Below are 14,026 nucleotides of genomic sequence, written 5' to 3'. Positions count from 1 at the left end.
AAAAACATTGCATTGCTTAAAATCCGACATGCTGGTTGTACCCAAGTCGATCAATGGATTTACTTGGGTACAATCAGCCTGCCACCCATAGATGGATTGAATCTTGGCTGGTCCCTGCTGAACCAGCCAACATTTGATCCATCTATGGCCGGCTATAGAGAGGAGGCTTTGCAGGACTGGTTGCACCACTGGAGGGACCCTGCTGGAGCAAGGAATAAGGCAAGTACCTCATTTTCTGTACACCTGGGGAAAAAAAACAAGCATTTAGCATGGGGGGGTGGTCCCTGCAAGGGTAATTTTCCTCCTTTTCCAGGAGCTGAGCTTTCATCTATGTTAGGAAAGATGGCAAACACTGAATGTCATGCAGCAAGAGATTACAAGCACTTTAGTACAAGTGGAAATGAAATCAATGAATGTTACACATAAAGCGACCGCTGCAGAAAGAGGGCCAGCTAAGTCATGCATCACTACAGGCAGGAGCAGTGCAGGTTAAAAACAAAACAAGCCACTTAAATACAGGAGAAAGGCACCTGCTTGGATCAGATTTTCTCTCTGTAAAGGAGAGAAAAAGCCAGAAGAGTCGCTGAAGTCCAACAAACAACCTTCAGACACGGAGTCTGCACACAAGAGGAACAAAAAGTAAGTTACACTGAAGAAATGTTCACTAGTCAAGAACTCTACTAAGCCAACAATGAAGTTATATCTATTATTCATAGGGCTTCGTACTGGGCATAAAGACGAGCATCCTAAAAATGCAGCATGGAAATGGGACAGATCTGGAGTATATTTTGCTCTACAGGACATCAACATGGTCTAACATGCAGACCCTTACTCCCCCAGGAAGCCCCATTCCAGAAAAGCCCAAAAGACTTTCTAAATGCAGAGGGAATATTTCCACAAGCCACCTTAGAAATGCATGCAGCCACAGTGGAGGATCGGAAGAGCCATGATCGAGGGGGAAGTTCTCAGTTAAAGCGGAACTAAAACCGATCGATTTAACAGTTTCAAAAAAACGTTCCATTCTGGGCATGTCCTGTAACTGTTATATTGGTTGTGCTCTCAACCAAACTGTTAAAACCATCCAATGGCTGGTGTCATAGCTGATCACATTAGCAGCTGAAAAATTAAACAGAGGCCAAGATGACGGCTGAAAAATTAAACAGAGGCCAAGATGACGGCTGAAAAATTAAACAGAGGCCAAGATGGCAGCTGAAAAATTAAACAGAGGCCAAGATGGCAGCTTCCTTGGCTGAAAACGATAGGGAATGTTTACTTCCACTCTAAGCTGGCCATACATTGATCTAATAAGAGGGGGGGGTTTAAAAAGAAAGCTCCGCTTGTTTGCTCCCCCCCCCCCCTCCAGCTGCCACATTTGGTACCTTCTGGAGGGATGTCAAAACCAGGTACCCGCTCCCACTTCTAGGTAAGATTGCCGCAATTGTTGTGCGGCGACCTACAAAATATCCGGTCCCCTCCTCCCCTTGCTGCCTTCTTGTAGGCACACAGGTCCCAGACGATGGTGGGATCATTCACAAAGCGCAGCGAGACTCGCTTCACGTCCGGTTTCCTTTAGTGGAAATGCCGGCTTGGGGTGCCAACATCGCGGGATCCCTGGACAGGTAAGTGTCCTATTAAATGTCAGCAGCTACAGAATTTGTATACAGTATTTGTAGCTGCTGACTTTTTTTTTTTTTTACAGGCTGGAATTCCCTCTTAATCCCCCAAATACTTTTTTTTTTTTTTTAAACACTCCTCCGTACTTGTTTAAACATATCTAGCATCATTTAGAACTGTCCTATGTGTAGTCCCTGTAGTTTGTGCTAAGATATTTGAAGACTAACCAGATCTCGGAAGCAGGCATTTTCCATGCCATTTGTGGGCATCTGAAGCCCTTTTCTCTTGATTTCGGAGATTCGGTGCAGGCATGCACCTCCCGATCTCGCACCCGCGCACTTAGCGGCTCTGTCTTCCCGACAGGTTGCCATAACAATGGCAGCGTTGGCGGAAGTTCCCGGCCCATTGCTATAGCAACCTGTCAATCATAACATCCCGATCCTCCCGTTTGCGCCCTTGCCGGTGTGGAAAGAACGTGAGATTTCGTCACTAGGCGATTCGCAAGGACTTCTGGGATGCATGACGCCGCTATCCCAGGAGCCCTTGCAAATCGCCTAGTGACAATCGCCTAGGCGGCCGCAGGCAGAGGTGCTGCAGAAGAAGTTAAAAAAGGTATGTACAAATAAAAAAAAGAATTGCCATTACAGCATTTAGGATGGGCGTGAGTAATTGGAGCTTCAAAAAAATGGGTGGAACTCTGCTTTAGGAACTGGCAGAAATTTGAGCAGTGGGTGGCCCTGTCAGCACCGTACCACCCAACATCCTCAAATCTGAAAAATCAAAGGAGGCGGCAGATAGTCGAACAATGACCGCACCAAATCCGCTGTGCTGACCGTTTTGCAGCGGTGGCTTCCAGAATATAATAGCCACAGATTTTAGGGGCAGATTTTTTTGTTTTCCTCTGCGCTCTTTAATGGGAAAGGAAGAATCTGCTAGAGGTTTTATATTTAGCCTATTCGTGTACAGCCCGCTTTACACACTAAGGGCTCATTTACACTTGCAGTTGGGGTGGTAAAAGCTGTTGAGCCATTTTTACCATTCCACCTTATGCCGCAAAGGCAGCGAGTGGGGGGTGTACACATGTCATGTTTTGCGGCAAGAATTAAACCACGAACGAAATGCATTGGGTTGTGGAATTTACGGCATTAAAAACAGGCAGTGAAGGCATATTACTCCCTCACCGTCTGTCAAAAAAGCCTTAAATAATCCAGCTGCGAATCACTTTTCAAAGGCACGGCAGTCCTTGCCTCAAACATAGCCTCAGGTGGTCAGCATAGGATGGAGCTTACATGTTATAACAGGACATTCACATGATCCAATTAGTAAAAAATGCAGTGGGTGGGGCTTAATGTATCAAAGGGAACCCAATGACATGGGATGGCAATTACATGCATTCATATAAATACACACCAGGATGTGGAGCTCAGCGGTGTTGGCCGTGTGTTAAGGAGGTGGAGCTTCAAGGAGACAAAAAGCAGAGGGTGGAGAAAACTCAGAAGGCAAAGACCAAGCAGGGGGTGGAGAAAACACAGAAGGCAGAGACCAAGCAAGAGGTGGGTGGAGAAAACACAGAAGGCAGAGACACAAGACAGGGGTGGATGGAGAAAACACAGAAGGCAGAGACCCAAGCAGGGGGTGGATGGAGAAAACACAGAAGGCAGAGACCCAAGCAGGGGGTGGATGAAGAAAACACAGAAGGCAGAGACCCAAGCAGGGGGTGGATGAAGAAAACACAGAAGGCAGAGACCCAAGCAGGGGGTGGATGGAGAAAACACAGAAGGCAGAGACCCAAGCAGGGGGTGGATGGAGAAAACACAGAAGGCAGAGACCAAAGCAGGGGGTGGATGGAGAAAACAGAAGGCAGAGACCCAAGCAGGGGGTGGATGGAGAAAACACAGAAGGCAGAGACCCAAGCAGGGGGTGGATGGAGAAAACACAGAAGGCAGAGACCCAAGCAGGGGGTGGAGAAAACACAGAAGGCCGAGACCAAGCAGGGGGTGGAGAAAACACAGAAGGCCGAGACCAAGCAGGGGGTGGAGAAAACAAAGAACACCGAGACCAAGCAGGGGGTGGAGAAAACACAGAAGGCCGAGACCAAGCAGGGGGTGGAGAAAACAGAAGGCAAAGACCAAGCAGGGGGCGGAGTAAACAGAAGGCAAAGACCAAGCAGGGGGGCAGAGAAAACACAGAAGGCAAAGACCAAGCAGAGGGTGGAGTAAACACAGACAGCCGAGACCAAGCAGGGGGTGGAGAAAGCACAGGCGGCCGAGACCAAGCAGGGGGTGGAGAAAACACAGAAGGCAAAGACCAAGCAGAGGGTGGAGTAAACACAGACAGCCGAGACCAAGCAGGGGGTGGAGAAAGCACAGGCGGCCGAGACCAAGCAGGGGGTGGAGAAAACACAGAAGGCAAAGACCAAGCAGGGGGTGGAGAAAGCACAGAAGGCCGAGACCAAGCAGGGGGTGGACAAAACACAGATGGCAGACACCAAACGGGGTGGAGAAAACACAGGAGGCAGAGCCAAGCAGTGAGTGGAGTTATTTAGCTTATAGAATCAGCCAGCCCATTCCGTACTTTGCTCCACCCTCTGCTAGAGACTGATACCTGAAGGAGCTACTGCAGAAAGTGAAGGATACGGTCATAGCTGGGGCAATTTTACAGCCAGAAATCCCCCCCTGCCTGCCTTTTCTGCTGAGTATTATGGGACAAAACAATCAGATCCAGATTTCCTCTACTAGAGAGGGCACTCCAGGCTCACTTATTGTGATCATCACATACTTGATGCATGTACTCAGCCAGGCCTGTCGCTCTTCTCCCTTTATTCCTTGCTATCCCTAGGTATGCCCCCCCCCCCCCCCCCCCAGGCTCCATTTCCAAGATCAGGCCATATTATCAGGGGATAGTGACACACTTGTGGGTGTCGGATGTTCTGTCGCTTTAGAGAAAAGAGACCCCATTAGAGAAATAAAGAGCTTGGTAAGCCTATCCCTCTGGACAGAACATGCCCCCCTTTCTATGTGGCTGCACACGGCTGTGATTTATTGGCAGCATGTGGTGCGCTCAGTGGGACGCAGATGATGAATGATGTGTCAGGATGGCTTTGCAGCTGAGCTGGGTTTATATATAGTATCAGGGTGACAATTGTGTACCGGGAAGATGTTCTGTGTCTCTTAAGGAAGGAAAGATCTGTGCAGCGTCCGGAGGGAGCAGAAGATCCGCCAAGACATCTTCATCGAGCTTTGACCCAAACGGATCTGAAATATAGCAGAAGGTTACTGGTCCGGATGGGGCCTGCACTGCACTACGGCTGGACATAGTCTTCTGTGACACAAGCTGTGATTACTTGGTCAGGGACAGCACACAAATTGTGAATTGCACAACAAGCCAATCACATGGCTGGGGCCAATTTCTCCAACCCACATCACACCGGTTATATAGACCAATCCAATACCCGAGTTTATTAAGAAGGGAAAAAAAAAAAAAAACATGTGTGTGTGTGTATACACATACATACAGTTACATAGTTAGTGAGGCTGAAAAAAAGACAAGTCCATCCAGTTCAACCTATGATGTGCGTGTTTGCTTTTAACCATACATTGTATACCCCTGTATGTTGTGGTCTTTAAGGTGTCCATCCAATAGTTTTTTGAAACTATCAATGCTCCCCGCTGATACGACTGCTTGTGGAAGAGAATTCCACATCCTTACCGCTCTTACAGTGAAGAACCCCTTACGCACTTTAAGGTTAAACCGCCTTTCCTCAAGTTTTAGTGAGTGGCCACGTGTCTTATTGTATCTCCTTTCTCTGAATAGTTTGTTCCTTATGCTAGGGTCACCAGTACAGTATTTGTACATTGATATCATATCCCCCCTCAATCGTCTCTTCTCCAGAGAGAATAGGTTCAGTGCTTGTAGTCTTTCCTCATAGCTGATGTCCTCCATTCCCCTAATTATTTTTGTTGCCCTTCTCTGTACTTTCTCCAGTTCCAGCACATCCTTCCTGAGGACCGGTGCCCAGAACTGGACAGCATACTCCAGATGTGGCTGGACCAGAGTCTTGTAGAGTGGGAGAATAATCTCTTTATTTCTGGAGTGAATCCCCTTTTTTATACATCCCAGTATTCTGTTGGCTTTGCTTGCTGCGGCCTGGCATTGCATGCCACTGCCAAGCCTGTTGTCTACCAGTACCCCTAAGTCCTTTTCCATCCTAGACTCACCCAGAGGTTCCCCCCCTAGTGAGTAGCTTGATTTCTGGTTTCTGGCCCCCAAGTGCATTACTTTACATTTTTCTACCTTAAATCTCATCTGCCATGTAGTTGCCCACCCCATTATTTTGTTCAGATCTGCTTGCAAGATTTCCACATCCTGCATAGAAGATATTGGCATGCCTAATTTAGTATCATCTGCAAATACTGAGATTGTACTCGATATCCCCTCCTCTAGATCATTTATGAATAAATTAAACAGGATTGGTCCCAGGACAGAACCCTGGGGGACCCCACTTTCCACACCCACCCAATCCGAGTACTCCCCATTAATCACCACCCTCTGTACTCTCCCCTGGAGCCAGTTCTCTATCCAGGTACTCACCTTATGTTCCATACCTACCTTCCTTAGTTTGTACAGTAAGCGTTTGTGGGGAACGGTGTCAATGCCTTTGCAAAGTCCAGATACACCACATCCACAGGCTTACCTTTATCTAAGTGGCAGCTCACTTCATCGTAGAAGGTTAATAGATTGGTTTGGCATGAACGATTTTTCATGAATCCATGCTGATTACTACTTATAATACCGTTTTCATTACTAAAGTCTTGTATGTGGTCCCTTATCATCCCCTCCGAAATTTTGCAGACTACTGATGTTAGGCTGACCGGCCTATAGTTACCCGGGATATATCTCGGCCCCTTTTTAGATATTGGTACCACGTTGGCTTTTTTCCAATCAGCTGGCACCATACCCGTCTGTAAACTATCCTTAAAGATCAAGAATAATGGTCTGGCAATCACCTGGCTGAGCTCATTAAGAACCCTCGGGTGCAAGCAATCCGGTCCCGGGGATTTATTTATGTTAAGTTTCTCTAGTTTAGCTCTAAGTCTATCCTCTGTTAGCCATGGCGGCACTTCCTGAGGTGTATTATTTAGTTCGGCCTTACAAGCGGGGTTCGTGTAGCCCCCCGATTCCTTTGTGAAGACTGAAGAGAAGAAATTATTTAACACTTCCGCCTTTTCTCTGTCCTCTGTGGCCATTTTTCCTTTATAATCTTTTATGGGGCCAATGTGCTCTGGCCTTGCTTTCCTACTGTTTATATACTTAAAGAACTTCTTGGGGTTCTTTTTACTCTCCTCCGCTATATGTCTCTCGTGTTCTATTTTAGCCGCCCTGATTTCATCTTTACATTTCTTATTACACTCTTTGTAGTGCTTAAATGCTGCCCAGTACCCCTCAGTCTTGTATTTTTTGAAGGCCTTTTCTTTAGCTCTAATATACATTTTTATGTTGGAGTTTAGCCACCCAGGGTTTAGTTTTGCTCTTTTAAATTTATTTCCCTGTGGAATGCACTGGCCCACCCCCTTGTTAAGTATGCTCTTGAAGCACTCCCATTTTTCCTCCGTGTTCTTTGTTCCCAGGGTTCTATCCCATTTGATATTTTCTAGCAGCGAGCGCAGTTTAGGGAAATTTGCTCTTTTGAAATTCAGTGTCCTTATATTACCCTTGTGTTTCCTATTACTGTAATTAATACTGAAACCAATTGACCTATGGTCACTGTTCCCTAAGTTGTCCCGTATTTCTATATCCGTGAGCAGGTCTGTATTGTTGGTAATCAGTAGGTCAAGTACCGCATTGTTTGTCGGTGAATTCACCATCTGACCCATGAAATTGTCCTGCAAAACATTTAGGAACTGCCGAGCCTTGGCTGAATGCGCGGTTCCTTCTGCCCAGTCTATATCAGGATAATTAAAGTCCCCCATTATAATGACATTTCCCATCCTTGCTGCCAATCCTATCTGTAACATGAGGTCCGCCTCACCCTCCTCCCTCTGGTTGGGGGGCCTATAGCATACGCCCAATATTACCTTCCCCACCGTGCCTTTCCTTTGAAGCTCTACCCATAGGGACTCTGCCTCGTCCATAGCTCCATTATTAATATCATCCCTCATATTTACCTGTATACCGTTCTTAATATACAAACATACCCCTCCCCCTTTTTTACCCTCTATCTCTGCGATAAAGGGAATACCCCTGAATGGTCGCCATCCAGTCATGAGAGCTGTCAAACCAAGTCTCAGTTATCCCCACAAAATCTAAGTCCTCCTCAAACATCAGCAGCTCCAGCTCTCCCATCTTGTTGGCCAGGCTTCTGGCATTGGTATATATTATATATATATATATATATATATATATATATATATATATATATATATATATATATATATATATATATATATATATATATATACACATACATACATATATACATATATATACATACATACATACATACATACACATACACACACATATACACACGCACGCTGGTCTGTTTACCACAAGATTTAGCAAACCCATAAAATGCAGACGGCCCTGCCGTGGTTGTACAATATTGGGGGGGGGGGGGGGGGGGTAAGAGGCAGGATGGCAATTGATTAGCTGAAACCCTAAGTAAAATTCCCAGTCTTTCGTTTTTAGCATCGTTCGTGTTTCCTGCTGCAATCGAAAGAACCTGATCGAACATGCTGTATCTTAGAAAAAGGAAACAAAAATAATGGCACAATCGTATGCGCCATTTTCATTTTTCGATTGACAGAATGTTACATGGTAGATGAACCCCCCCCCCCCACTCTACTCTAGGTAATCAGTCCCCCTCTCTGCTCTAGGTAATCAGTTTAGTAGCAAGCAGTATCAGAACTCCATAGTAGAGGGGGGGGGGGGGGGGGATGCTGTGTCAGTCGAACTCAGAGAAATGGATAATAAGGCAAGTATAAAAATTCAATTTTCTTTCATTTGACGGGACACAGCCCTTTATAAATCATAACTAGTGGAACATCCAAAAGCAGTGCCAAATAGAACGCGAGGGGTGGGGAAAATAACCCAAAGCTAAAACTTAAGAGCCCTTAACCAGGACACAGGAGCCCCGTCTGAAAAATAAAACATTTAAAGAAAAACATCCCTCAAGAGGGAACAGCTCCTCCTAAACAGCAGCCTGCAAAACTTTGCAGCCAAGAGAAGCATCTGCCAAAGTGTCTACCTTATAAAATTTTGTGAAGGTAGGCGCCGCCGACCAAGTGGCTGCCTTGCAAACTTGCGATATTGATGACGGAAGGCCCAAAAAGCACTCAGCACCTGAGTAGAATGAGCCGTGACTGAGAAAGGTGGAACCTGACCTTCAATGGAATAGGCCCGAGTCCCCGTCTGTCTGATCCATCTGGAGATGGTAACCGAAGAAACCAGCCAGCCCTTTTTTTGGTTCATCCATAAACACACAAAGCAAGTCTGACCTCTGAAGGACTCCATAGCTACCAGATGCACCTGAATTGCACGAACCACATCCAAGGTATGCAATTGCAAAGCAAATTCCTCGGGATGATCTGGCTTGGGACACAAGGAAGGCAACACAATTTCCTCATTCAAATGGAAGTCAGGAGACAACTTTGGGCAGGAATGATGGACAGGGACGAAAAACCACTTTAACCATATGGACCACCAAATAGGGACTGCGACAGGAAAATGCTGCCAATTCAGATATCCTGCGGGCTAAGGAAATAGCCGCCAACAGACAAACCTCTAACCCTCAGTACCTAGCTTTTACTAGCCAAGCCATTAAAACCAGTGACTGTAAAGCAGGTTGGTAGATCAGCCCTTGGGAAGACTGGTCGTCTCTGAGAAAGCCCCCAAGGGACATTTTCAGCCACCAGGATGATTGAAAGATCCTCGCTCTTGATTCCTCACAGGAACTGCTGAAGAAGCCTGAGCCAAGGATGATACTGGCCTTATCGTGGCCCTTGGACGCCTGCCAGAGGAACCCGTGATATCGCCACGAACTTCGGTATCCTCCTGTGGAGCTGAACCTGTTAAAGGAGCTGCATGTAAGACTGTGCAAACAGAACTGTCATGAAGGTGGATGCAACCAGACTCCGTTCCCCCTATTTGCATACAGGTTCTGACAGCAGCCAGTGAATCACAGCCTGTGGTTCCTGAAATTGGCCAGAATTAAGATCAGACCTAGGGAATTAAATTCCCTGGAAAGGGATAGGGGGGACCTTCGGTATTTTCAGACATTACCTGAACCTTTGCAGGAATTAAATCCACACAAGGAGACTCAGGACCTAAAAAAACAACAAAACTGTTGTCCCCCTTTCTGAGTACCCCCAAAAGAAACAATTTGCGGACCTCCTTGACGCTCACAAAAGAGGTCCACAGGGCCAGAAACCAGCAAAGATGTCCCTCCCATCCCAATAATGGGTGCAGGCAGACCTTAATGCTGAAGGGGTCCTGTGTGCGGGTCCAGAGAAGCTAGCTCTAGGCTTACCAGACCAAAGATGCTTGGAACCTCCCCGGGAAGATTTGAACAATCTACTTCCCATACTCTTGTCCCAGGAGCACAAAATTTTCTATGAGCTAAGAAGGGCCCCTGTCTGCGACAAAGCTCCTTCCCTTTTCCCAGGTGAATCTCTGGTGTCCCGCATTCTCTCCAGCTATAGAGGGGGACATAGCTGCCAGCGGAGGAAAGTTTAGTATATGGGGGAAGGATGCCAATCAGTAGAAGATAAAGAGACCTTTCTGAACTTACTGCAGCCAGTGAAAGCTTTTGAGAGATTTGACCTATCTCAGCGGTCAAATGGGGGGCACACAGGTGGTGAAGATAAATTCCCCCTTTTCAGACTGCTGGAATATTGTAGGAATTGGCCTCAGACTGTTGCCGGATAGTCTGAGGTGAGGTGGGGTTTGTAATGTGTTAAGTAGGTGTCTCCCATTGCATGAGTTCCCATTGTTAATTGGGTCACCTATTTGTCTGCTAGTATTGTGTCCACTTTACCTTCTTACCAAACTATCCAATTAAGATAATGGTTAGTTGTTAATTGGATTGGTGTTTGAGGTTTGCATTGCCATAATATCCTCAAAAGGGGAAAGTCCTCCTGTGGGGTACAAAGAATGTGGAGTTTTAACAAACAGTCAATCCTTTGGTTCTTAACCCAACATCTTATCTGAGAACAATGCTTGGGGTAAAAGGCTGGTATTAGTTCTCAATCTGCTGGAACAGTTTGGAGAGCAGGAGGCCCCTAATCCGCTTCCGTCACATACCTAAATGTTACTTCCATCAACCTCTTGCAGGCCCTGTACTGTACAGCAGAGCTCAGAGGCAGAAGCAGCACATGGAGCCAGATGGCCCCTGAGCACTGCAGCACAGCCTAACAAGAAACATATGGATAGAAGGAGATAGCAAAGTGACAGATGAGCTTAGACTGCTGCTTTTCCACTTGCCTCTCAGTAAAAAGCTGGAAGAGACCAGACTTGTACTAAACTGTGGCAGGGAAAAAGTTGGGTCTCTAGCCCTGTCAGGTAGGACTGCAGCAGAGCTATGCAAATCTCAGGACTGGATAGACAAGTCAAATCCGTTGGCAGGTGAGGCTCCCTTTCATGTATTTAACTTGTCCGTAGTTTAGCAATATTTATCGCTCTGGCACCGCGGCCTGCAGCACCCCCGACCCAGAAACGTGCAATCCTCAATGTGATGACAAAGCAGAAGCGTCCGGAGTCATGGCGGAGATTAGAGCACAAAACGCTGCGCTCTGTATTCTGAGAGCTCTCTGCACATAGAAGCTTCTGCCCTTAATAAGGCCGTGAAGCATAAGTGAGAAAGCAGATCATCACTCTCTCAAACTATGTGACCTACTTAAAGAGCGCGGAAGCAGCCAGGACGCCATGCTTATATAAGAGCTATCAATCGCTCCCTATTATCGGTCTCCTCCATTTCTATTCAGCGGGAATCTTCCCTTAATGAACACGGCACATATTTCATGCATGGTTGCTCTAAGTACTGAGAGGGAAGCCTCTGGAGGGAGAGGAGGCTTTAAAAGCTTCAAAAAACACACAAGGGCTGCGGTTTTCTTTTTCAGGTCTAAGATGGAACAAAAAAAAAAAAGTTTGACATTGAAGTTTCTCAGAAGTGACCGGCCTGACCGCAAAACGCTGACAGCGCAAAACAGAGACCCATCTAGAAATGTGCAGAGCATCATCGCTAAAATAAAGGCATCCTGCTGCCACAATCAGGATGGGGCTTCGGGGACTGACTCCCTACAGAGGCTGTGTGCGTGTTACAGATCCTGAACAGAGGAAACCCATTCTCACACAAACTGCAGCCGTATATAGAAGTGGGGGCTCAGGTTGTAAACCTCAGACATGAAATCTGAACAAAGCCTATCCCTCTATAGTGTGTACTTATCTCAGTCCAGAGCACAAAGTGTCATTTCTGTCTGCAGTCTCCTTCCACTGACAAGCTGACCTCAAGTGAAAAAAAAAAAAAAAAATTGACAGGGGAGGGAGCTCCAGCACACAGCCTGTGATTGAACGCCTCAATTCTGTTTCTGTCTGCTGTGTGAAGGGGGCGTGTCCCTTCCCTCCAATCAGCTCTCAGAGCTCTGCAGTGTAACTTCAGCTCTCTGCCCCCTGCTTTTCAGAGCTGAGAGATTGTTTAAATTCTGCACTTTGAATGGCTGTACATAAACATACAAGTCTATAATCCTTCCACTTTACAAAACTCTGGTCCGACCGCATCTGGAGTATTCTGTCCAGTTCTGGTTGCCAGTCCTCAGGAGGGATGTGTTGGAGCTGGAGAGAGTCCATAGAAGGGCAACTAAACTAATTCGGGGATTGGATGACCTTAATTATGAAGAGCGTCTGCAATCGCTTGATTTATTCTCCCTGGAGAAAAGACGCCTGAGGGGGGACATGATAGCAATTTATAAATATCTCAATGGGGATCTCAGCTTAGGAAAAAAAGCTGTTCAGTCGAAGGGATTGCATGAGGACTCGAGGGCATACAATGCGATTAGAGGAGAAGCGTTATAACCTCAGGCAACGTGGGGGGTTCTTTACTGTTAGGGCTACAAGATTGTGGAATTCTCTACCACAAGAGGTGGTTTCTGCGGGAAGTATGGTGGCTTTCAAAAGACTCTTAGATGTACATCTCAAGGATCAGAACATTCAGGGGTATGTGAGATGATTACAGCCACACACACCTACACAGGGGGAACTGGATGGACTATTGTCTTTATTCAACCTCACCTAAAATGCAACTATGCAAACAGATACAACTTACGGTGACAGGGGAGGGACCTCCAGCTGATTGACAGCCTCAGCTCTGTTCCTGAGTGAAGGGGTGTGTCCTTTCCCTCCAATCATCTCTCCCCTCAGCGAGATCTGCAGAGTGTGATTTTAGCTCCCCGCCCCCGTTTTTTTCTGCACTGACAAGCTGTATAAAATTGTGGACTTTCAATGGATTTAGCGAAGTGAAGACTGCAGATAAATAGGTACAAATTATGTTGGAGGATTTGTTTTCTCTCTCTATCACCCAAGGCCAGACATCACTGGGTTTATGGAAGGGATAACAACCCCTTTATGCCCTAGTTACTGATAGTACGCAAGTATGCGGGCCTCCTGGCTTCGACTGACCACATATTTGCATACCAATTAGCAGATAAATCTGTGCTGAGAGCGTGTGGCCCTCCCGGCATAGTTACTGGTGGCTTATGGAATGCTTTCCGATCACATCGGTCACATGATCATAAAACCTGAACCATTAACGCCCCCCCTCACCATTACACCACCACTAGCCTGAACCATTACCCTCTCCCCCAAACCATTACACCACCACCCTGAACCAATTCCCCCTCCCCACCATTCTCTGTAATCCCGAGAGATAGTTGTGTGTGAAAATCCCAGAAATACTCAGAGCAGCCCGTCTGCCACCAACAACCACCATGCCACATTCAAAGTCACGTCAATCCCCTTTCTTCCCCATTCTGATGCTCAGTTTGAACTTCAGCAACCATGTCTAGATGCACTGAGTTGCTGCCATGTGATTGGCTGACTAGCAATTTGTGTTACCAAGCAATTGAACAGGCGTACCTAATAAAGTGGTCAGTGAGTGTATACTGAAGAGTTACAAGGTCTGCTCATTTGTCACCATCTGAAAAGGTTATCTGCCTGGTTGTGTCTACTCCATCCTTTCCTGAATCCCTGGGCAGAGTGGTAAACCCCTGACCAATCCCTCCGCCTCATCTGTGACAAGCAGACGCGGTTTCCAGGTCTGGTTTAGGTGCCGCAATCATTTACTTGTTCTTAGGGCGCCCTTACAAGGTGGAGTGTCTGACACGGCATCCATGTTTGTGCGTCCTGCAGCTGACGGGCCACA

General features: G+C 46.6%; 1 protein-coding gene across 1 annotated transcript in view; it reads right to left on the bottom strand.

Annotated features, from left to right (window-relative positions):
• The window catches only part of MAP4 (microtubule associated protein 4), a 212,392-nt gene that overhangs the window by 127,770 nt on the left and 70,596 nt on the right, over nt 1-14,026 (bottom strand). The window contains exons 4-5 of the mRNA XM_082259044.1: nt 4,764-4,868; nt 531-617 (exon numbers count right to left, since the gene is read on the bottom strand). Coding sequence (XP_082115170.1) covers nt 531-617; nt 4,764-4,868 — 192 coding nt within the window. The remainder of the gene's footprint in view (nt 1-530; nt 618-4,763; nt 4,869-14,026) is intronic.

Source organism: Pelophylax lessonae (genome assembly GCF_965119305.1).
Source record: "Pelophylax lessonae genome assembly, chromosome: 5".
Classification (NCBI taxonomy): Eukaryota; Metazoa; Chordata; class Amphibia; order Anura; family Ranidae; genus Pelophylax; species Pelophylax lessonae.
The sequence above is the reverse complement of the archived record's forward strand: the minus strand, read 5'-3'. Positions and strand labels throughout refer to the sequence as shown.